Source organism: Neltuma alba, unplaced genomic scaffold (genome assembly GCF_004799145.2).
Source record: "Neltuma alba isolate B1F8T4 unplaced genomic scaffold, ASM479914v2 tig00011396_pilon, whole genome shotgun sequence".
NCBI lineage: Eukaryota > Viridiplantae > Streptophyta > Magnoliopsida > Fabales > Fabaceae > Neltuma > Neltuma alba.
The window spans coordinates 1,731,529-1,758,185 of record NW_021636085.1 but is presented as its reverse complement, the minus strand read 5'-3'; the positions used below and the strand labels follow the sequence as shown (position 1 = coordinate 1,758,185).

The 26,657-nt window shown below is 33.9% G+C and overlaps 1 protein-coding gene and 1 pseudogene across 1 annotated transcript; one reads left to right on the top strand and one right to left on the bottom strand.

Annotated features, from left to right (window-relative positions):
• The first annotated feature begins 6,150 nt into the window (after positions 1 to 6,150).
• Positions 6,151 to 9,177, top strand: LOC114712777 (disease resistance protein RPP13-like). Its single transcript, XM_028897314.1, has one exon. The coding sequence runs from the start codon at positions 6,180 to 6,182 to the stop codon at positions 8,892 to 8,894; it is 2,715 nt and encodes a 904-aa protein (XP_028753147.1). The 5' UTR covers positions 6,151 to 6,179; the 3' UTR covers positions 8,895 to 9,177.
• Positions 9,178 to 20,156: 10,979 nt separating this feature from the next.
• LOC114712770 (flavonoid 3'-monooxygenase-like) lies at positions 20,157 to 26,657 on the bottom strand (annotated as a pseudogene).

Here is a 26,657-nt window from a genome sequence, read left to right as displayed (position 1 = left end):
TGCAATTTTTCACTTCCATGTCCCGCAGTGTCTGAGTTATATGTGTGAGTTTGGACATTACATACATACATATTTTAATTTTTCTATAAGGATTTTTGATTTCCACAACTCCACTTATATTGCACAGCCGGTCCCATGCTCGGATAAAGAAGGAGGGTTGTGTTAGGCCCTCGACAGCCAACGTAAAAACCCGTCAAATCTCATGAACATGAATCAACGAAGTAATTATGCTAATGCTAGGTTGTTGCCCAGAAGTGACACATTGTATGGCTCAAGTAAAGTGAGAAATGAGCTAGAGCCACTACATCATCACCCAGATGTAGTGTTAAATGAACAAGGGCTACCACACTCTCTTAGATGGAGGCGGCTAAAGAAGTTAGTTCATGAGACCAAGATTAGATTTGGCACTTGAAATATTGGGACGTTGAATGAGAAATCTATAAAGGTAGTAGGAGTTATAAGGGACAGAAGGATTAATATCTTGTGCCTCCAAGAAACCAAATGGACCGGAGAAGTTGCCAAGGAACTTAGAGAGTATAAACTTTGGTACACAGGAAAGCTGAGTGCAAGGAATGGTGTTGGTATTATTGTTGATGAAATATGGAAAAAGAATGTGGTGGAGGTTAAAAGATTTGAGGATAGAATAATATCTTTAAGAGTAATTGTCGGAAAGGATATTTTCAATATCATTAGTGCCTATGCATCTCAGATTGGGGCAGAGGCACACCTTAAAAATAAGTTTTGGGAAGATATGGAGGGGTTGGCTCAAAGCATGCCAGTCGAAGAAAATTTTTTTTATCAGTGGGAATCTTAATAGACATGTCGACAAGGAAGCAGGACAATTTGGTGGGGCTCATGGTGGTTTTGGTTTTGGGGAACTTAATAATGGAGGACAATTTATTCTTGACTTTTCTCTTATATACAATCTTAAAATTCTCAACACTTGTTTTAAGAAGCGAGAGGAACATTTAATCATGTACAAGAGTGGTACCTCAAAATCATAGATTGATTTCTTTTTGGTTAAGAATTTAGACAGAAGATTGTGTATTAATTGCAAAGTGATTCTTAGAGATGGGGTGACTGCACAACATAGAATATTTATCCTCGATGTACGTTTTAAGAGTATTAGACAAAAGTATCATTAAGTGGTAAAACCCAGGGTTAATTGGTGGTAGTTAAAGGGTGAAAAGCCGGAGTTATTCAAAAGGACCCTTTTGGAGGAAGGGATTTAGGAGTTGCAGGGAAATACAAACATGCTGTGGGAAGAGATAACTATAAGGGTTCATATGGTAGCTAAAGCGCTTTTGGGAGAATCCAAAGGTCATGGTTAGAGAGATAAGGAGACTTGGTGGTGGGATAAGAGTGTGCAAGAGAAAGTTAGATAGAAAAGAGATTGCTTTAAGGCCATACATTTGTGCGATAGTGTAGAAAACAAAGAAAAGTATCGTTTAGCTAAAAAAGAGACAAAGAGAGCAAGCGAAGCATTACTAAGCTTATGAGGGGTTTTATCAGAGACGGGAGAAAGAAATATTTACAAGATTACAAAACAAAGGGAGAGAAAAAAGAAAGATCTGGACCAAGTGAAATGTATAAAGGATGAATATGATAAAGTGCTAGTTACTAATGGTGATATTAAGAATAGATGGGAGGCTTACTTTTACAAGTTGTTTAACGAGAGAAGTGATTATGTGACTTAGGATTTACAGGACTTACTAATTAACGAAGATGATTAGAATTTGGCTTTTTATTGTAGGATCAGCATCAGAGAGGTTAAGGCAGGTCTCAAGAAAATGGACAATGGTAAAGTTGTCGGGCCTGATAGTATTCCTATTGAAGTTTGGAAATATTTGGATAATGAGGGTGAATTGTGGCTAACCAAGCTTTTTAATGAAATTTTACGCTTTAAGAATATGCTAGATGATTGGAGGAGAAGTATTTTAGTTCCTATTTACAAGAATAAATGTGACATTTAAAACTATGCAAGCTATAGAGAGATAAAACATATGAGTCATACAATGAAGTTGTGTGAAAAAGTGATTGAATATAGGTTGAGGTGGGAGGTTTCTATTTCAGAGAACCAATTTGGATTTATGTCGGGGAGATCCACAACTGAAGTAATCGATTCACTAAGGGGGTTAATGGAAAGATATAGGAGTAAAAGAAGGGATTTACATATGGTTTTTATTGACATGGAAAAAGCTTATGATCGTGTGCCAAGAGAAGTACTATGGAAGGCTTTGGAAAAGAAAGGTGTACGGGTTGCTTATATTAAAGCCACACAACATATGTATGAAGGGGTAACTATTAGTGTAAGAATGCCTGGAGGTGAGACAAAGGACTTACCCATTAAGATTGGTCTACATTAGAAATCTTTTTTGAGTCCTTACTTGTTTAATATTGTTCTGGACATTCTAACTAAACTTATTCAAGAAAAAATCCTTAAGTCCATGCTCTTCTCGGATGACATAGTTCTCATGACGGAATCAAAAGAAGAGATTAATCTAGATTGGAGTTATGGAGAAGGACTTTGGAGTCGAAAGGTTTTCGCTTGAGTAAGAACAAAACAGAATATATGTATTGTAATTTTGGGACGAGGCAAGGCAATGGTGATTTAGAGGTGAAAATGGGGGATCAAAATTTTTCTCAAGTATCAAAGTTTAAATAACTAGGATCCATTATACATGACGATGGGGAAATTGATGGAGATGTTTCTTATAAAATATAAGCTGGCTGGTTAAAGTGTAGGAAGGCTACTAGAGTTATTTGCGATAAGAAGATACCTGAGAAGCTTAAGGGAAAATTTTATTAGACTGCTATAAGACTAGTTATGTTGTACAATAATGAATGTTGGGCAATAAAGGGAAAGCAAGAGCACAAAGTTAGGGTAGCATAAATGAGAATGTTGAGATGGATGTGTAGTAATACAAAAAAAGATAAGATTTGAAATGAAAATATCAGAGCAAGAGTCGGTATGGTACCTATCTAAGAGAAAATGGTTGAAAATTGCTTAAGAAAGTTTGGACATGTGCAGAGAAGGCCATTAGAGGCCTCGGTGAGAAGGATAGATCAGACAATATGGAGTCCCATAAAAAGGGACAGAGGAAGATCGAGAAGAACGCTCAATGAAGTCATTAAACGAGACCTCTTGGTCAACAATATATTTAAGGAACGAGTTGTTGACAGAGCATGATAGCATAGTGTGACTCATGTAGCTGACTCAACCTAGTAGGATAAGGCTTGTTGTTGTTGATTTTTGATTTCCACATACTTAAGAAATTAGAAATGAAGACAATTACATGCTAAATATCGATCACAAAAGGGAGGCCCTTTTTTTTTGGGCACATTCCTTTGATTTTCTTTATCTCTGGTCATTGAAATAATGGCTTCTCTATTTACTTTAACACTCATTATAATTCTATTTCTCTGAAGGAGGGTGGGGGGATGCATTGCATCATGAGAGGGGAAACTGAATTTGTATGTCGCAGCATTACATTAAGAGACCGAATAACCATCAAAGATGTAATCTTTCGAAGACATCAGCCCATTATTAGCAAATGATCAGGTAATGATCAACACTTATTATGTAGATGAAAAATAATTCAATGACAAGTAACAAGAAAAGAACACAACATAACTCGGTTAGATTCTCATTATGAGAAACTAATCTTATTCAGTGAAAATAGGGAAAGCTGCAATCCACAAGAGTCCAGTAACTTGGTCAGCCCAAAATTGATACCCATAGCTACCAATCCTCCAGACACAACCCTCACATATGATCTCAAAATGGGACTTTTTCCCAACACAGACCCCACACCCCCAAACACTGTCAAAGCCAATGAAGCCACAATGACAACCACCATTACCCTTATCTTGCAAACGCTGCTCGAATTCGATTTGGTAGCTTTATATTCACATCCTTCATCTTCTCCATCTGCTTCTCTTTATCATCTTTACTCATTTCCCACTTCATCTGTGAAACTTCAACATCATACTGCAAGCTTTAGCTACTGACCCTGCAAAACCAGAAAGCACCATGGATTTGGGATCTGTTTTAATTACACCCATCATCAATATGGCCATTGAAACCAAATCATCACTGGCTCCCAATATTGCAGTATGAAGTCACTGAACCCTTTGAGAGGAGTCGATCTTATCAGTTTCTTTGTTTGGAGTTTGGATGTTATGTTTAGGATCATCTTCGTTAATTAACCTTAGCACTGATAAGAAGACATCATGGCTTTTTCTTTTAATAAATTTTTTGGGAAAATAATTAACGTTTGGAGGTAGTATAAGCTTGTTTTGTCTTCTCTACTCCTATCTTTCACTATAAATTAGATCTCGTAAGAATTGGAAGTAGTATTACTTTTCGGGCAAATCAATTTGCAAGGTAAATCAGTCGAGATTTGAATCAATGGCAAGGATGATATGGAACAATCCTTGGTTGTGTTGGTCCGTTGTGCTAGAATTCCCTGTCTTCAAGCAGGAGATTTTTTCGTTTTGCCAACGCGCAGGATAATCCTATCTTTTGTTTTTTGTTTTCAACCGGAAGAAATATCAATTTAAAAAACACCAACAAAGAGATTCAACAAAACCCAAAACGCAACAGGTACTGGAGCCCAAACAACAAAGACCCTAAGCCCAAAAAAACACCATCAGCACAAACCCTAACAGTAAGCCACACTTAGGACTAGAGTTGGTAATACAGGTTGGTGGTGCAGATACGGACCAGCCTGTGGCAGAGTAAGCTAGAAGCTGTGCGGGCTACTCTAGCCCGCACCTTGGCATGCCAACCCGAGCCTGCCATTTTCAGCTCTACTTAGAGCCACCTTAGTCACCGCCATTGTTGTTGCGGCCAGAAAATGCAAAGAAACACCTCAGCGGGAGAATCCTATCTAGTCTAATTTATTTAATATGATTAAAATTAAATTAATAAATTTATTTGTTCTTTTTTGCGTTTTGAGTGTGCCCTTTTTTTTTTCAATTGTAAACTCTCTAGATACTGCTTCTAGTTCTTAATATAAAAACTAGCTTGATATTCAATTTGGTCATAAATATAATATCTAATTTATTTTATCTCTAATATTTATTTATTTTGTTCTCAAGTAATCTCTATAATAATTGCAAATGCTAAGGAATTATTATTAATGGGTAATTCAAATACATATGGCTAATAAGGATATTTTAAGAAAAACAACATTAATTTAAATACACTTAAGTAACTTTTTTTATTCTTTTCTAATTAGTCAGCTAAATCTTATATTATTTTGTGTTTATGTTACCAATAAAGCTATTGCAAGGATTTGGAAGCAAGTCCTCAGCTTAACTCATTTTAAAAGGATAATTATTGAAAAACCTTTGAAGAAAATCATGGTCTACAGAAAAGTTTTGGGGGTCTATTGTAATGCAAGAACCATTACCCTGAATTAACCTCATCAAAAAACATAAGGAAGGAGTTGGAGGACAAGAGTGCCATCCAGCGCAAGCGGTTTTGGCATTTTAATGTTTATCCATCACTTCAAATTTAAATTTACATGCCCGGTCCAAAAAATAAATAAATAAATAAATTTACACATGTGACCCAAAGTCAATGTAGAGAGAAACAGGTAAAACGTCTTTGAGGTCATGTGAGGTGGGCCCACGCGTTTCCTTTATTACATCTCAATTTCTCCTACATGGTCTGGCCCCACACGTCGTTTCAAGGCCGAAAAAGGAGGTAAAAAAGCCCCACACGTTTTTAATTCTCAACCATTGAAGAACCAAACTTCCTCTTTAAGTAAATGGTTTAATCGATGAAATTTTCTTTAAGAAAGCAATTGAATATTCGATGGTATCATAGAACGTAACAACGTAACCATATAACAACGAAATTCTTTATCCAAAGGAAAAAAGAATATGACAACGAAATTCCCAAAAATTACTAGTGAGCGGATATCGTTCATTAGAGCCTCTGATTCAGAGGGAGAAGAATACCATCGGAGGGAGGACCCAACTTTTAAGTCTTCTCCCAAACTTCACAGTTAATGTTTGGTGGACCCACGCGCTTTTTTTGTACCCTTCAGGTCCTGCGAGCCACTCGTTTCGATCTATCTTATCTTATATCCTTGAGGCTTGAACGTCTTGTGCATCAAATTTTGCTTCTGTTATTGTTTCCGTGTTCTTGTGTTGATCGTGCAGACTCCATGGCAGATAGCGTAGTTAGTTTTGCGCTGGAAAACCTGTCTCGGCTTGTGACACACGAAGCCAACTTGCTGCATGGGGTGGAGGACAAAGTGAGGTCCCTTGAGAGTGAGCTCAGAATGATGAATGTCTTCCTTAAGAGCTACAACCAAAACCAGCGCAAGAAGGAGACCGAACAAGAGCTTATTCGTCAAATCACAGAAGTCGCACATGAAGCTGAGGATGTCATCGACACCTTTGTTGCCAACGTTGCCCAGCATCAAAGGAGAAATTGGTTGTCGAGGATGCTCCATGTTGTTGACCATGCAAGGCTGCGACACGACGTGGCAGAGAAAATAGACAACATCAAAGCCAGAATCAATGAGATTCATGAGAACAAAATCAAATACGTCATCCAAGAAGCAGCAGGATCTTCAACAGAGCAGGAGTTACAGCTACTGCACAAGCGAAGAAGGGACGTGGAGGAAGATGACGTGGTGGGTTTTCAGCATGACTCAGATGAAGTAATCAATCGCCTCGAGCAGGGGGGTTCGCGTCGCAATGTGGTGTCCATCATAGGTATGGGCGGCTTAGGTAAAACTACTCTTGCCCGCAAGATTTATAAGAGCGATCATGTTAAGAATTACTTTGAGTATCATGCTTGGGTTTATGTGTCTAATGACTATAGACCTAGAGAGCTTTTGCATGCCCTTCTTAAACGCTTGATGTCAATCTCTACAAATGCATGTCATTACAATCACAATATAAGTAGCAAACACAGAAAGAAATCAAAGTGGGCAGGTAAAGCTGAATGTGATGATTTTTATAGTTTGAGTGAGGAAGAATTAAGAGACAAGGTACGAGACTGTTTGAAAGGGAAGAGGTATCTTGTAGTGTTGGATGACATATGGAAAACTCAACATTGGGATGACCTAAATTGCGTTTTTCCGGATGATAATAAAAGTAGTAGGGTCCTTATTACCAGTCGTTTGAAAGAGGTGGCTTCTCATGCCAGCTCATCTCCTCCCTACTATCTCCCTTTTCTTAATCAAAAAGAAAGTTGGGAGCTTTTCTCAAAGAGGGTGTTTCGAGGAGAGGGTGTGCCTTCTAATCTCAAGCCACTAGGTGAGCGTATGGTAAAAAGTTGTGGTGGCTTGCCAATATCTATTGTGGTCCTTGCAGGAATTCTAGCAAACAGAGAAAAGTCATACCGAGAATGGTCCAAGATTATGGACCATGTCAACTCGTATCTCACTGGACCAGAAACACAAGTACAAGATATAGTATTGAAACTTAGTTATGATAGCTTGCCTCCAAGATTGAAGCAATGCTTTCTATATTTTGGTATGTTTCCCGAAGACTATGAGATTCGTGTTAGACAATTGATCCAACTATGGGTTGCCGAAGGATTCATTCTTCATAGTGATTCCAGAATTACAGAGGATGTTGCTGAGAACTACTTGGATGAGCTCATTGATCGTAGCTTAATCCAGGTAGGGAGACAAAGAAGTGATGGGGGCATCAAGACGTGTCGGATCCATGATTTGCTAAGAGAACTTTGCATATCTGAGAGCATGGAGGAGAAGCTTTTTGAAGTTTGTAGGGATGCAGACATTTCAGAGCCAAGCAAGCCTCGTAGGCTCTCCATTCAATGTAATATGTCTGATTATTTTGCTTCAAGCAACAAAGACCATTCAGGCACTCGTTCTATGCTCTGCTTTGGCCACAACTCCCACTGCCTTTTTGATTCAAGTGAGTCAAAAAGGTTTTTCAAATGGTTACAACTTGTTCGAGTGTTGGATCTAGCAAGTTCCATCCAGCATAAGATCCCTGCCAATTTAGGCATGTTAATTCATCTAAGGTACTTAAAAATAGAACTAGACCACCAAAATGTTTCTGGTGGGGGTTTTCTAAGAGCGATTCCTGAATTCATATGCAATCTTTGGAATCTAGAAACTTTGGACTTAGGGCGTTGGCCAATATATTACTGCGAGGTGTCCTTTCCCATTGGAATTTGGAAGCTCAAGAGACTAAGGCATCTTCACACCCCTGCATTTATGATTTTACCAGAGTTTCCTGATGTGAAAGGCCAAACCATGCGGAATCTACAGACTCTATCTCCTGTTGCCATAAACAAAAAGTCAGCTATTATGTCTCTAATAGGGAAAGGCGTATTCCCAAAACTGAGGAGATTGGGTTTGCGTTTTTCTGAGGATGACATGCATCAACAAGGGGCTGGTAAAGTGTGGGAAAACCTTGCAAAACTAAATTATTTGAATGCATTGAAGATTTTTGACTTTCCTGATATTCCATCATCCGTCAATGCCTTTCCTTCCAACCTTACCGAGCTAACAATCTCAGGCACCAACTTAAATAGTGATGTCATGAGCATTTTGGGAAGTCTTGCGAATCTCAGAATTTTGAAACTATATCTTTGTAAGGTTACAGATGGGTATGAGTCGGAGCTTCGTTGCATTAGTGGGTTCCCTCAACTAGAGGTATTTAAAATGAAATGTTTCGATAACGTCAGTCACTGGGAATTAGGCAGTGTTGCCATGCCATGTCTTAGATGTTTGATCATTGAAAATTGCACGGGGTTGACAACCCTCCCTCACCAGCTCTGGTCCCTGACTTCCTTACGGGAGGTACAAGTGAGACGGCCCTCCGACTCATTGAGGATGCAACTCCAAAGTCGATCCATGAGAGATGGGTGCAATCTCTTCATCAGTTGGCTGTGAACTTTTGGGGATACACGTCATTATTTACCCACAAAACAATAAAAGAGAAAACATCTGTCTCAAGGAGCCCTATTTGAAGGTTTTCAATAGTATTTATGTCATTTCATTTGCAAAGAAATTGTAATCTTTCACTTCCAAGTCCTGCAGTGTGTGCGTTTCTTTGTGCGAGTTTGAACATTTTGGTTATTGATGAAGTGATTCATTTATTTGTAGGTTCATTTCTTGATGCTTTTAAGGTTATTCTATCAATCAAATGATGTAGGATTGGGAATATTGTTTCGAAGTTCTTCACTCTGACTTTCTCAAAGGACAATAACAGAGTTATTTTAAAATAAATGAAGCTAACTACTATCTCAATACATCTTTGACAATAAAATATCCAAAAAGCAGTGTCTGTATGCAGGAAAAAAAATTGTTCAGAATCAGAATATCTTGCTAAAGGAATATGGATTTATGCAAAAACGGGAGTGTGTGTCACGACATGATCAATAATCATCTCAAACAATATTTTATACAGAAACACAATCATAAACCAAAGTCCTATTATATTCTTTTTTGTTATTAATCAACGCCTTAAATCAATAGGATGTTTTTTTTTTGTTTTTTTGGCAATTTAAGAATCAAAGAATATGTATTAATTGCATCTATTTTTTATAAAAACGGAAAGATTTTGGTGAATATTCCTTAATCTGATAAGATTAATATTTTAAAAAACTTCGAAAGAAAAAAAGGAAAAATGCTAAGAATTATTTTTTATTTTTGTGGAATCAAGATTATGACTAGTGAAGATCCAAGGCTTAAAAGCATTTATTCAAACTGTAAATAAAAATGCTTATCTGTTGAGGTTTACTTTGAATCTTGTGGCTTCGGCCACATGAATTGAATACATCTGTTTTTTTGCCCACAGATAGGGAGGAAAAGGCAAGAAAAGAGAAATCATATATACTCCTTCAATATTTAATATAAGATCTATTTAACTAACTTTATTAAATTAAGAAAGTTAGGTAAGTTAGTTAATTATAAGAAATACGACATATTTTTTGTAAAATATCATAATCATCTTTCTTAATTTCCTCCCTCTTTATTCTACTTGATTATGGTTGAAGGAGTATCCATAGGAGTAATTTAAGAAAATTGATAAATATGAGAAATATGTCTTATATTTAGAATCAAAATCAACTCAACAATTAGGTCATATATTAAGGTCTAGAGGAGTATAATATACCACTTCCTGTTTTTAATATAAAAGCTAGTCTCACTTTTAATTTGGTTTTAAATATAATATTCCAATCTACTTTGTCTCTCATATTAATATATTTTTTTTCAAAGTAGTTCTTGTAGCAGTTGCACATATTAAAAGTTTCATTAAATGGTAATCTAACTAATACATGTGATTTAGGGAAGATAATACCTATTTATTATAAATAACTAATTTAACAAACTTTTTTAATTTACTTACTCAAATTAGTCAACCAAATTGTATCATTCTTGCCTTTGCTCTTAAGTTGTCTTATATAAGGAACTTTGAGAACCTATTTAACCTCATACAGCGAAATAGAGCAAATAAATTCACCCGTAAGCTTCAATCCACAAAAAAGCAAGTAACTTGGTTAACCCAAACACAACAGCTCCCACATATCCATACACTATCAAAGCCAATGAAGCCTCCTCCTCCTTCCTCCTCCGCATCTCTTCGTCAACACAGCAATTAAAACCAAACCTTCTTTGGCTCCCAATATTGCCGCATGAAGCCGCTGACCCCTTTGAGAGAAGTTGACCTAATCAGTTTCTTCGTTTAGGATCATCTTCATTTCATTGGCATGGAGGGATACTGAGCCATGGGGTTAAAATAGAAGACATGGGAGATAAGAAGAAGGAGAAGCAATGAAGAGCAAGAAAGCCGAAGAAAGATGGAGTCCTGCTCAGCACACCCTGTAAACGACAATAATTTATAACATGTTTTTCAACAACATAAGAAGATTTATTCATTAATGTTTTTAACTGGATAATCTATATATAATTGAAGAAATATGTATATAGATACAACAATAATAAAAAAGGGGAAGGAATTAGAAAGATGAATGATGAGCCAGAAGGCGCAAGAGAAAAAGATGCCAATGGCACAAACGACACCCAAAGCCGGGCGAGCGATGTCGTTGTGGAGTGCCACGTGGGCATGGGATGATGACGTAGATTCAAGTGGGAGGGGAAGATGTGAGCACGTGGACCTTTGACGAAAGTCATCACCATTGCTCCTCCTATTCCAACTGTCGTTCCTACCATCTTCGCCCACCCTGCTGCTTCTCCCCAGAGTTTAAAAAAAGTGAAAATAAAAATATTGCTCAACACGTTGAAAGAAGATTCATGTTATATACGTACTCCTCGTGTCCTTAACATAGGAACTTATCGTTGAGTTGAGTTAATTGTGATTCTAAATATAAGATATAATTTTCATATTTATTAATTTTTTCTAAATTACTCATATTGATACTCATTCAACCATAATCAAGTGGGAGAGATGGGAGATATTAAGGAAAATGATTATAATGTTTTAAAAAAACATGTTATACTCCTCCGGTCTTTAATATAAAATCTAATTCTTGAGTTAGTTTTGGTCCTAAATATAAAACCCATTTTTCATATTTATCAATTTTTTCTAAATTACCCCTATGGATACTCCCTCAATCATAATCAAGTGAAAGAGGTAGATGGGGTATTAAGAAAGATGATTATGGTATTTTAAGAAAAATATCACTTTTCTTATAATTAACTAACTTACCTAACTTTCTTAATCTAATCAAATTAGTTAAATGGATCTTATTATATTAAGGATCAGAGGAGTATTTCTTATAATTAATTAATTTATCTAACTTCTTTAATCCAATCAAATTAGGTAAATGGGTTTTATATTAAGTAGCGGAGGAGTGTGTGTGTGTCTGTCTATATATATATATATAAATATATAAGATTTTACCTAAAGAAAGGGGACCGTGAGAAAGGTAATGGCGGGGATGAGACTGAGGGAGGCAGAAACAAATGTTGCTGAAGTTAAAACCAGGCTCTCCAATTGTAACCCCTGAAATATCGTTCCCCTGCATCCCTATTTCTTAATTAGTCTTACTAATCCCTATATTTTGTGAATCCACTTGTTTCTTTTAAAATAGTTTTTTCCTTTTCTAAGTCAATAAAAAAAATTGATCCTGAAAACTGACTTTTATTTTGCTCGAAAACTTACCCAAATAATCCACATATAAATGTCATGAAAAATACCTTCCAACTCAGTTTTGGTTTCCTGTCATAACCAAAAAATAAATAAATAAATAAATAATTACATTAACAAAGTGATTACAAGAATCACAACAACAACAAAAACCAAATTTCAAATATACTCCTCAAATTTCAAATATATTCCTCTTGTCCCTAATTAGATAGTTTTGATTCTAATTGTAAAACCTTAATTTATTGTAGGCTAAAGTATACTTTTAGTCCTTTAATTTTGCACAGAGTTTCATTTTAGTCCCTTAATTTTAAAAAGTAAATTTTTAGTTCTCTACACCTAAAACCATTAATAAAAATTATAATATTGAGCTTTTGAATACTGATAAAACATGACTAAATACTAACGTATGAAATTTAATATTCAAAACAACCATAATTGTTATTAAAAAAATCATCATTTAAGACTAATAATTTTGAAATTAAAGAACTAAAAATATACTTTTTAAAGTTAAAGGACCAAAGTAAAATCTTACATAAAATTAAAAGATTAAATGTATGCTTTAGTTTTTATTTTATCTTTCATATTTATTATTTTCTCTTTAAATTAATTTGCCTGGCTTATAAATGTATGTATAATCTAATATTATGTATGGGTATTTTAAAAAGATAATGTCATGTTTATTAAAATTAAATAATTTATTTAACATTTTTTATCTATCCAACTTAGTTGAACCTAAGAGGGTATAATTTTATTTAATTTGTGCATGTTATTCTCTTTGTTTATTGAGAAGAGAATTGAAAGATTTTGACCAAAAAAAAAACAGAGGAGAGAATTGAAAGGCGAGATTATGATGTGTGACCTGTCAGTGAGGAGAGAGAGAGGAAGCAGGAAGGCGGTGGAGAGGATGAAACGATAAGCATGGAGCCCAACCAAGTTCATGCCATCTTCAGTGACGATCTTGCACAGAATCGCCGCCGCAGCAAACGATGCCGTAACCGCCGTAACCGCCGTCACCGCCGTCATTGTCAGCGGCACCTTCATCTCGTTCACCACATTCCTCACTTTCTTCATCCTTTCTCTTTCCATCATCGATCATCATCTGCCACACACCGTCCACATAATGATGCATGTGTAAGTTTATCAGACGTCCGTCGGCTTATAGATGTATAGAGAGAGAGAGTACTCAAAATATTTATCTACGACTCCGACCTTGTTGATGATGGCTGGCTTCAATGAATATACCACTCTATTCTTTATTATAAGTTACTTGTATCTCAAATCGCAAACTAAAAAATATTAAATTAACCATTTTTCTCATTTATCCTTATTAAATAAAGATATTTAAAAATGTGTTTTACGTGGTATTGTCTTAGATATTCGAACAGACTGCATAGGAAATTAAAAGTTGAGAAAAAGATGGAGAAGGAGAGGGAGAGGGAAATGGACGTGTTTTGAGGAGCCATTGCTTCAAACTTAAATTAGTTAATTTTTTATTAAATTAATAGGGGTAAAATTGGGCAAAGATCATTAATTATACTACAAGTAACTTATATTTTGAAACAAACTTTTGGGATACAAGTGACCTATAATAAAAAACTGAGTGGTACTCATTGTCGCTTAAATATTTTTGTTCACATATTTTAAGTTTTCATAAATAAATTTCTGAAAAGATAAAATTTTAAACACACACGTACATACATAATGTCCCAAATTTTGGTTTGCAATCTTTTCGGAAGATCGAACTGCTCACTGTTAAAAAAAAAAAAAACAACAATCATATAAAATTCACATATAGTGATCATATACTAATGTCTTATGAAAGTTGGGTATAGCGGAAATGCCTAATCTATTATAATGTGGTAATTCCCATTACAAAAAAAGTACTCCTCCGGTCCTTAATATAAGACCCAATTAGTGAGTTGGTTTTGATCCTAAATATAAGACCCATTTCTCATATTTATCAATTTTCTCTAAATTACCCCTATAGATATTTCCTCAACTATAATCAATAGAAGAGAGAGAGGAGTATTAAGAAAGATGATTATGGTATTTTAGGAAAAATGTCACTTTTCTTACAATTAACTAACTTACCTAACTTCCTTAATCTAATCAAATTAGTTAAATGGGTCTTATATTAAGGACCGGAGGAGTAATACTCTTACAGTCTTTAATGCAAGACTTAATTTGAAAGTTGATCTTGGTCCTATATGTAAGACTTATTTCATATAGTTATCAATTTTTTTTCCAAATTAACCCTATTGTTATTCTCTCAATGATAATCAAATGGGATAGGAAGGGAGGGAATTAAAGAAGATGATTAGGGTGTTTTGGAGGAAAAACATACCATATTAACTAATTTAACTAATATACTTAATCTACTCATTGGTTAATTAGGTCTTACATTAAGAACATGAGAAGTAACATTTAGTGGTTCAACAATACCTCTTGCAAGAAAATTTTCATGCATCTAAACTATAAGGTGATAAACAAAGTTGAAAGCTAATTAGAAGACTTGTTTGGAATGACAATTTACCTTTAACAGCAGCTTTTTAGCACTACGGCCAGTTCTAAATATATTGCATTGCAAATTAAATCTTATATTTAGGATAAGAGACAGTAACTTTTTAATCGTGATTTATGAACTACAGACTAAATATGTGAGGGGATTTCTATTTCCACTTACATTGACATTCATATATTAACTCCAAACAGTCACTAAAAGCGGACAAAACAAGGAAGAAAGTTATATATGGCAAAACCTAAGTAGGCTGTGTTAATGGATCAGAGGACGTAATCTATTTAATAATTTCCTCTAAATCCCTTTGCTTCTGCACATAATTCACTACTAGAAAAATGGTCTTTAACGGTGGTTAAAATGAGCTTTCTATGGCAGTTTCGGAGGCGAAGTGAATTCCTTCGACATTGAAAGGAAAATAAAACATGACGGTTTATAACAGCTGTGAAAAACAACTTTCCATGGCAGTTCTATTCTTAAAATGCAGTGGAAAATGAACTTTTCACAGCGGTTTTATTAAAAAAAAACCGCTGTGGAGAGTCAAATGTTAACAGCGGTTATTTTGTTAAAAATACTTTTAACGGCTGTTATACAAATAACTGCTGTTAAAAACAATAGTTTTTTTTGTTTACATTCTGTGTGAATTTCCTTTACAACCTTCCTAAAATTTACAGACCCAAATACAACTAGCAAAGCAGAAAAATATGCAGAACCATTTCAATACGTTTATCCTAACACTAACATCCAATTTTTATTCAATCACTTACACATCATAATCAACAAATACTCAACTAGTTAATAATCAAACAATGAACTAAAATATGATGAATGACTTAACTATTTCACATTTTCAAAATTCTCTAACAATATTGTTGACAAAGTATCTCTCATGAACTTGATTTCCTCCATGTCATATGGCACATTATCTTAGAATGCCTGTAAATTAAAAATAACATAGTCATTAGTCAACTTGATCAAATATGTGAAAAGAATTGAAGAATTACATGCAATATAATCTATATTTACCTTGTTTAATTTCTCAGTCACTCTTGTCTCAATGATGTCATTCATATAGCGGATGACATAATATCCACATTCAACACCCCTGGATTGACAACGGTACTAACAAAATAAAATATAAAATTGAAGATCTGACTTTGATTATCTAAAAAGAATTTATAAACATTAACTTTGATTATTGAAAAGATTTATAAGCATATATTTAGCTCAAAACAACATAGTTGTGGGAGAATCCATGTCGGTAGTTGCTTATTTTGCTGCTTGGCCACAACATCAAAACTATGAAAAGCCCTATCAACAATAAAAAAATGATATTAGAGCACGTTTTTATAAACTTTACATGTAATAAATATATAAACTTAAATTCACGTGTCAATGACATCTTTGGTTTCTTCTATTGGACCTCCACAGAAGAAATCGAATCAGTAGACTTTGTTATCAAAGGGGTTACAAACAATTATGGTCCAATGATAATTGCATAATACGAACCATATTAATCATAATCCTGTATATATAACTTGTGTATCTCAAATATAATAATATACTTACCCTTCCACATAAGGTGTAAAATATAATTATTTTTTTATATGAGTCATTGTGGTCATCATATAGATCGACCTCGCTTCCACTATTTTTTGCACCTTTTGAGGACACATAAAGCCATATGTGCCCTTAAGTCCTCTCTGCCAACAAACTCAAGTAAAGTGCTTGTTGTTCAAATAAGAAATATTAAGACATGTATAAGTATAACATGAAATAAGAAAATGATATTGTAACTTACAAAATAGACAGCTGCATAAAGACTATATCCAGCTCCTCAAAGTCGAGGAACTGAATGAGATCCTTCTTGTCAATAGTGAAGTCATATGTTACATCTGAACCCACAATCCCCAGCAGCATCTTGAAAGTAAAAGGGTTCTCCATGTTTTCTACTATGGAATAAAGAGAAGCAAAACTTCCATACATAACCCTAATATGATCAGGAAGAGGTTGGAGGACAGGATTTACGGTCTTCGTCGCCTTCTTTGCTGTCACTTTCTTATCTACTGGCTTTCCAACAAGCATTTGACACAAGGACAACAATACAAGCCATCTCTTTTACTAGGGGCATTTCTCTAAGTAGAATCAAGAAACTTTTCAACACAATCCTTATATTCTTTGCTAATTCTCTTAGCTTTCATCCAATTACGATCCATTATTCTATAGAGTCAATAAGCATGGTTGTATTGTCAGGCTCAATTCTAACCGCTTAATTCAAATTTTCAAATAAATAAAATAATTAAGTGTTAGTCAAATTAAAGGGAATATCTTTTTTATTTTTATAAAATTTTGACAGAATTTTTCCTTAAATATAACAAATCCAAAATTATTTTAAAAATAAACAAATCAATCAATTAACAAACCAACAATATAATAAACAAATACAAGATAAATTTGAAGAACTATAACTAACAAAACAAAAGTAACAATTCAATCTCAAACCAATTCAATGAATAAATATTTTTTAAGCTAAAACTTCTAAATCTAAAACGGAAACACAAATGATATTCATTTGCCATAAAATTTTACATAACACTTTATCTTCAATCAAAGTTCATAACGAAAAAAAAAAAAAGGCCAAAACACTCAACATATTATTTATTAGAAAATTCTCAAATTTGTTACAAAAAATAGACAAAAATTCAAAATAAATATAATTATTAAAAAAATTAAAAACTTAAGAACCAATCAACTTTGAATATTTAAACATGTTTCTAATACTGTGTATAGGAAATAATTGAAGTTTTCTAACTCCAAATGTCACCAACCAATCCTTCAAGCATATAAGAAACACAAAATAAACAATGCATGACATCCAAAATGTAAAACTAATCAACCCATTTGAAATACCACAGAATCCTATTATCAAAACATCCAAGACACCAAGAAAAAAAAAATAATGAAAGAACAGGAAACTCACTCAGTGGAGAAGATTAAAAAGAAGGAAGATGCAACAGTGGCATCGGAAGACGGCGGACACGACGGAACAACACCACGAGTGAAATGGAAGGAAAAAAATGACAGGAAACGGTGGAGATTTGCCAGTATTGCAATTCTGTGGTGGGATAGAGGGGGATCACGGCGCACTGTGAAGCTGTGAAAATGTGAAAAACAGAATGCACGATAAGGTTAAGTTTTAAACTTTCCAGGCGGTTATTAAGAAAACTGCTATGGAAAGTACTTTTAACGGATGTTATTGCTCATAACCGCCATTAAAAGTACTTTCCACAGCGGTTTTTTTAATAACCACTATGAAAAGTTAACGGTCATGGATTTTATTTACAAAAATACTACTGCCTATTTTTTCATGACATTTTTCCTTTTAACCGCTGTTGTTCTCCAACGTTATATGTGTTTTTTGTAGTAGTGATTGTTGTCCAACATTGAACGTTCCACTTCTTTTATATCTATGTAGAAAACCTGTATATAAATATTTAACTATCAAGACCGCACGATTTATCCATATGTACGTGTGTCGTGTGCGCGCAGAAAGTATCTTCTAACCCTTGTATTTATGTGGATGTCTGTGACAATCTCACAGATAAACACACATAATAACATGAATTTGAAGTTTTTTTGTTAACATCGATCATGTTTTTGTTTTTATAAAAGGTTAGATACACAAATACCCTTCATTAAACGTAAATTCAATCTCCAAGTGATTCACCAATAATATATCTATTGAGAAGTTGAAGTCTCAAATGATCTTAGTCTTGTGAAAATAAAACTATCTTAAAACCCTACTCCTCTAATCCTTAATGTATAAGGCACTTAAATGATTTGGGGCATATTAATATCAATTTATAAATTAAATAAATTAGTTTGAAGAAAATGATGTATAAAAAAAAAAGAATATATTGAGATATGGAATAATTAATATGCAAGTCCTTATAGTTTCAGCTGGTTTTTAATCAGGTCCCTATAATTTTTTTTCTTTTATCAGGTCATTATAATTTCACATGTTTTAATCAAGTCCTTATAATTTTTTTATGAGGTCCTTATTGTTTTACCTTATTTTTAATTAGATCCTTATATTTTTTATTCTTTATTCTATAAATAATAAATTATTATAATAATCTTATGTTAATATTCTTTTAAATTTTTAGTTAAACAATACATTATTTATTTTCAATTCTAATTTTATAATTATAAAATTCAAATTATAATAATAAAATTTTTCTAAAATTAGAATATAATTATAAACAATTTATCATTAAGTATAATTGATTATTATGATTAATCATTAATTAATAAATGATTATATTAATTATTTTGTCCAATTATATAATTATTAATTTAAAAATGAAATTAATTTTAAAGAATAAAGTTAATAAATAATTTTTTTAAAACTACAAAGGACCTAATTAAAAAATAAGTGAAACTATAAGGACCTGATATGGTAAAAAGGAAAAAAAAAAGTAGAGGGGCCTAATTAAAAACACATGAAAGTAAAAGAATCTAATAAAAAGAAAAAATTTTATAGGAACCTGATTAAAAATTAGATAAAACTATAAGGATCCAGATATTAATTATCCCTTAAGATATTATATTTAGAACCAAATTAATTTCCAATTAGAAGTAATATTAGAAAAGTGAGAAAATGCATTATACTTGTGCTACTATATATTCCTCAAAATAAAACATATCGATCTCAAACATAGCGAAGACCAAAGCGCAAGAAACAAATTATTACACCCAAGAAAGGAGGCGGTAGAGAAATTAAGTTATTATGTCGTTGATGTAACCATAAAATTTCTCGTAATTTTAATTTTTTTGGTCTGAATTTTTAGGTGTTAACAAAATTTAGAAGTAGTATTCTTTTTGCCCCATAACAAATTCAGGTCATGCTTTGATTTGTGTGATAAAAAACCACTAATAAAATTTGCAAGCGACAGAGCTAATTGAACTAGATTATGATCATGTCATCATGATTGAAATTACTTATAAACATATTTCACGTGAGTCGAGACAAAATTTTTCTCACATGCTTATCTTCTATTTTGTAAATCATAACTAAAAACTATTTATAAGCCATTTCAAATGAGTCCTATATAGAGCTTTGAAGGTACTTAACAAGGCAGAGACCAAAACTTGATCAAAAAGTGACAAACCGCCATCGTTTTTCCGGTGCACTTCTTGAAGAGACAGAAGAAATCCTAATGCGTATAATAAATTATAAAACAATTAAGACAAAATAGTTACCTCTCTGCGGATCAAAACAGATCAATTTTGCGGAATTTTGTTGCATTCATTGTTCATTACTATTACCCCAAGAACAAATGCTCATGACCCCGATATTGAAATCTCCAAATTTTCATGCAAATTCCATCCAGATGAAAAAAGACAAGACCGAAGGTTGAAGAATCAAAAAAAGAAACAGAGAAAGAAATAAAAAGAACTCTTTTAGGTTTTACGTCAACTGATTGATTTAACCTTGTGGCCTATAAAATTTCCAGTATCATCTTCATCACTCTGGTTTTCTCTCTTCCTTTGCTTCCTCTGCTTCATCTGTTTTGGACTTTTCTGCTTCTTGAGGCTTCCCCTCCTCTGTTTTGGCCTCTTCTGTCTTAGGTTCCTGCCTCCTGCCTTCTTCCGTTATGCCAACACACATCACAAAATCATCACTCACCCGAGAATCAAAATCCTATATTGATGAGGGTTTCAAAACCAAAATTGAAAAAAAAATGAAAAAAATAAAGAAATAAAGCTTTCAATTTGTTTGAATAATCATTCATTTTAAACACAAAAAAAAAGGTTTAGTACAAATGACAAATAAAAAAAGCACCTTGAAAGTAAACTTTTTATAGAAGAGGTGAATTTGATTCTTGAAATTGAAAAAATAAATCATCTTTTGATTTTCTCCAGAGTCGATAGAATCACTAAATATAGCTTTAATCATTTACAATGATATAATTGCATAGAAAATAAGATAAAAGAATATGATTAATATAAGCTTCATTTTTAGAGAGGGGTTGTGGTCCAAAATATAAGCTTTATTTTTGAGTTTGTCTGAGCGTTTATTACTTTTTTACCTCTTGTTTTACCCTTAGTTGACTTATTTAGTGCCTCCTCTCTCATTAATATTACCCCTCATATATTTTCTTTCATTATTTTTTTATTTATTGCCTCTCTCGTTTACTCTTTTAATAGATAAAGGCAAATTTGAGGAGAAAAATACATTTCTAACATATTTATTATTTTTAACTAATTTTAACTACTAGTTCCTTAACAATTTGGTAACTTGAAGCTTATATATAAAATCGGAAGGAATACTGTTAAGCATCTTTTTCATTTCTATCTTTCTGGCTGGACATCTTACACCAATGGCCTTTATGACTGTCAGAAGCTATAAATATGCACATTTGTTTTAGTGGTAAAGAACCAAGCAAGTTCATGAACTCGTCGGAGATTTCAAGGAACTATATATATATACTCCTCCGGTCTTTATTATAAAATCCCATTTGACTTTTTATTTGGTCCTAATTATAAGACCCCAATCCATTTTGTCTCTTATATTTATGCATTTTTTCCAAGATAATCCTTCTAATAATGATAGTTTTAGCCAATATACTTAATTAGCAAGGATATTTTAGGAATGACAACACTTATTTATTATAAATAACCAATTTAACTTACTTCCTTAATCTCCTCAAATAAGTCAATTGGGTCTTATAATTAGGACCGGAGGAGTATATATTTATTCATCGAACTATCGGCATAAATTAACAGAGTGACTTGTTTCAGATTCTTGTATAGAGCTTGGATTCATAATAAAGTTAAACATGTTAGTGCATTTAAGGTACTTAAGAATAGATCTGCGAACAAGCTTTTGTGGAGGATTCGTTAGACTAATTCCTAAATTTCATGCAATCTTTGAAATCTGGAAACGATGAACTTGGGGCATATTGAATTTAGAATATCCGTATCCTTCTCTAGTGGGATGTGGAAGCTCAAAAGATTGAGGCATCTTCATACAGCTGGACCTGTGATTTTTCCTGAGTTTCCAGATGTAGAGAGTAACATCATTTGGAATCTATAATCCCTATATTGTGTTGCTGTAAGCAAAACTTAGGAGATTGGTTTTGCAAATAAGGATGACAAGCATAAACAGGGGTTGGCCAAGTGTGGGAAAACCTTTCAAACCTAAATCATTTGAATGCATTGAAAATTTATGACTTTCCTAATATTCCAACTACTGCTAATGCCTTTCTTTTCAACCTTACCAAGCGAACAATCTCAAGCACCAACTTAAATAACGATGTCATGAGCACTTTGGGGAGTCTTACCAACCTTAGAATTTTGAAACTAAGTTATTGTGAGTTTACGAAAGCCTCAAGGCCTGAGTTAGAGCTTTGTTGCATTAATGGGTTCCCCGAACTAGAGGTATTTCAGATGCAAGATCTGGAGAAGCTTTATCACTAGGAATTAGGTAAAGATGTAATGCCATGTCTCAGATGTTTGATCATTAAAGAGTGCGAGAAGGTGACTGCTCTCCCTGACAAGCTCTGGTCCTTAACTTCCCTATGAGAGGAACAAGTAGCAGGGCCCTCTGAATCACTGAAGAGCCTCATGGTCTCTTTGGCAATGGCGTTGACGTAGGGAAGGTTGGGAATGTCTTTTCCTTCCACCCACCGCTCTCTTCCGATCACTCTGTCCAGTTCCTCCGTCGCTTTCGTGAATATTTCCGGCTTTCTCAGAAGCTTCGACGTCGCCCATTCCAGTGTTACTGGTGAGCTCTCTGTACCTCCAGCTATTAAGTCCTGACATACTCCTCCGGTCCTTAATATAGGACCCAATTATTGAGTTGGTTTTGGTTCTAAATATAAGACCCATTTCTCATATTTATCAATTTTTCTAAAATACCCTATGCATGCTTCCTCAATCATAATCAAGTAGAAGAGGAAAATGAGGTATTAAAAAAGATGATTATAGTATTTTAGGAAAAACGTGTCACATTTCTTATAATTAACTAACTTACCTAACTTCCTTAATCTAATCAAATTAGTTAAATGGGTCTTATATTAAAGACCAAAGGAGTATATCATCATCATCATCAAAATGTCCCAGGTCGCAAACTGCCCAGATAATTGTTCATTCAAGGTACTAATGAGCTAGAGATCATATTCTAACAAGCCGTACGTCTTTCCACGAGGATCCTTTAATTTCTCAAATGTTAGAGCATAATTGTAATTAGCAAACAGGAAGCTTTCTCAGATTCTTCCTTATCCTAAAGACAATGTGTCCTGTTTTGTAACAAACTAATTTGTCCTCTTGTATATAACATTCTTTATTTAATAAAATCCTGAGCCCTAGCCAGCGTACAGTGTCTCAGACATTTGCATCATACTATGGCCTCCCTTTTATTTTCAAACACGTAATGATTATTATTACTCTTTCTTTTCTAAACGTAACACTCATTTTCTAATATAAATTATACTATAAAATGAGTTTTATATTTAAAATTAAAAGAGAAGTATTATACAATCAAATAGTGAAGAAAAGGCCATTAATTCGTAGAACAGAAGCAAATAAAACGGATCAAAATGATACATTGATATATACGTGTTGATCAATAATGTCAAACCATATTTGTAGCTCTTGTAACAATTAATCCGTATTAAAAAAAACCGCTAGAAAAATATTTTTTATCTTATGCTGGTCATTGTGTAGCAAGCAATCATTTTAAGAAGGCCACCGATCACATGGCTCAATTGATATTTAAATATCTACTAAAAAAGAATAAGACATTAGCACATTCTTTGTACGTTATTATGCCATCCCTATATCTTGTTCCTGTTTATAAGAAATATTAGCAAAATGTCTCAAATTTTTTTTGACTAGTTTCCTATTTTGCTCCCATTAATTAATTATTTTATCAATATATTTGTTGTCAAAAATAGTATTCATTCCTTTTTTTTTTTTAATTCTTTCTCTTATACCTCCTGCCACCCCATAAATAAAGATATTTTTGAGGAAAAAAACTTACAATTTTTACATATTTATTTTTTAATCAATTTTAACCAATTTTTTTAACTCTCATGATTTGATCAAATATTTGTTGTAAAAACTAAAAAAGGGAGCGAGGGAATATCAATTAATAACCATCAACACGTACGTTACTAGCTCTATACCGTATCCTTTAATAACTTAGTCGGTATCCCCAAAAAAAAAAAAACAAACAAACAAACAAACTTAGTCGATCCATCTCTCAAATTCTTGGTCACCTTCACCTGTTTTTTCTTCCTTACGACATACAAGTGACATAGAGTACTAATTTTGGTTAAAAAATTAAATGAAGAATAATTTAAAAAAAAAAAAAAAAAGACCTGAGTAAATGCTTTGATTCCATGCCTCTCAAACTTGACGTCGAGCTTAGGAATCATTGGCAAGCGGAAGAAGCACATCCACCATATGTTTAGCTTCATAATCTGGATTCCCTCTTCTTCTTTCTTTATGTTCATCCAAAAATGTTCCATGAATCTATCGAACTTCTTGCTCACAGCCTTCATCCTGTTGATATAACCTTGCAAGTCCAGGAAATTGATCCATGGAATGAAGTCTCCGATATTCAACACTCCGTTCAACAAGAACAGCTCGTCCAGCATCTTCCTGAACTCCTCCGGCGAAACCACGGTTGTTTGGCTCTTCTTCTCTATCAGGTACTTCTTCCCCAGCACCATCCTGCTTATCACGTTCAGGCTCAGAGTAGAAAGGTGGTCTTTCAGTACGATGGCTTTGTTCGCTGAATCGTAAAGTTCTTTCAGAAAATCTTTTAGTTCTTCTCTTATGATGTACTCGTAGGATTCTAAGCGTTTCGCACTGAACAGTTCTGTGAGGCACATTTTGCGAGCTTGTCGCCAGTATGGGCCGTACTGGGACCACGTGATATCGGAATAGTTGTAGGTGGTGTACTTGCCGGCGACGAACTTGGGTCGGCCGGCCAAGGCGGCGTCGTGTGTTTTGAGGAACTCTCTGGCCAGTTTCACGGAGGAGCCGACCACGACCAGCTTGGATCCGAACCAGAGCTGCATGATGGGGCCGTATTTTTGTGAGAGGGCGTGGATGGATCGATGGGGCAGGGGGCCTATGAGGTTGAGGTTGCCAATGACGGGCCAGGGCGTTGGGCCTGGTGGCAGGGTGTATTTTCGGCGGCGGAGGTGGCGGCCGAAGAGGAGGTGTACGGCCAAGGTTGCCAGCCATGCGGCTGCCGCTGGAAGGCCCCCCGATTACATTGCCATATGGTTAGTGATGATTTGTATGAATGTGAAGTGTGGATGAAGTGATTTTGTGTGGGCCAATCAAAGGGTATATTTATATGCCATGAAAACACGACCTTGACTTGCGAAAGCAAAGGACTCTTTCTTTTTTTTTCCTTTTTGGTGAGCACCCAATATCTTAGTGATGAGATAATTCCTAACAACATAGTAAACTAATGTCCGGATAATTCTAGTTCTAATTTGGAGAAATGCTGACATTTTAGTGCCTGGCAGCTATCAGTGTTTTGATTAGAATTACTTCCAATAAAAAGATACTCTTCTGATTCTAAATATAAAACCCTTATTATAAGAGTCTTATATTTAGGACCAAATGAGTAACTTGTTGTGTCTAGCAAAGAAAAAAAAAAGAATTATGTTTAAGAAAAGATATAAAGAAAATGTAATGTTAACCTCAGTTAATGTTTTTTTAACATTCATTACTTGTCCTTTTTAGGATTAAAAAACAATGTAATGGTACATGGAGCATCTTTTCAGATGTATCCTGTTCATTTTTATGATGATTAAAGGCTGCATTAATTTCGGAAGTTGATAACCCCCCTCCCCCACAAAAAAGTATCCTATTGTGCGTTCCTTTTTATGACTAATAATTTATTGGGAAAATCAATATATAAGTTTCTAAAATTTTATCCAAATTTTTTTATCAAGTCTTCATCTTTTTTTTTTTTTAATATGCACTTATAAGTTTCACCTGTCAGGTCTTTATAGTTTTCCAAAGAGACTTATAATTTATAAATTTCAATTTCATTTCTCTATTTAATTTCCAATGTAATATTTATTATTACAATAAATTTCAATATTTGCTGAGCAACTTGAATTTTGTGCGCATGCATATATTCCATAGTTTTATTCCCATTGTTCCTTCTACCGTTACGTTATCTAGCTGCATTGTGATCGTAACAATATATTATTTTGTAAGCTCCTTTTTTTTCCTTCCAAAAAGAAAAGTTATGCCAATAGTTTAAAAGGAGAATTGTTATGAAAACATAAATAAGCAACATAATTATTAAAAGATTTTAATAATAGCAAAACAGTTTGTAATAACAAATTTCATAATAGAAAATGATAACCACTCACTTGGTATTGATAATTATTTTCTTTTCTTAAAGTCTTATTATAATTTTCTGTAGTTTAACTTACCCCGAATTGTTCCTTTTGATCTATCGGACACAAATTGAGATATAAAAATACTCCTCCGGTCCTTAATATAAGACTCATTTAACTAATTTGATTAGATTAAAGAAGTTAGGTAAGTTAGTTAATTATAAAAAAAGTGACACATTTTTCATAAAATATCATAATCATCTTTCTTAATATCCCCTCTCCCTCTTCTACTTGATTATGGTTGAGAGAGTATCCACAGGGGTAATTTAGAGAAAATTGATAAATATGAGAAATGAGCCTTATATTTAGAACTAAAACCAACTTAATAATTGGGTCCTGCGTTAAGGACCAGAGAAGTATATTATATTTCTATTATTAACACTCAACAATGTTTTGCTCAACTCTCTAGTAAGTTGAGGATGTCTTTTTCTTCCACCCACCGCTCTCTTCCGATGATCACGCTGTACTGCTCCTCCGTTGCCTTCGTGAATATCTCCGGCCGGCTTTCTCAGAAACTCCGACATTGCCCATTCCACTGCTACTGCTGAGGTCTCTGTCCCTCCAGTTATATTAAGTCCGGATGAAACCAT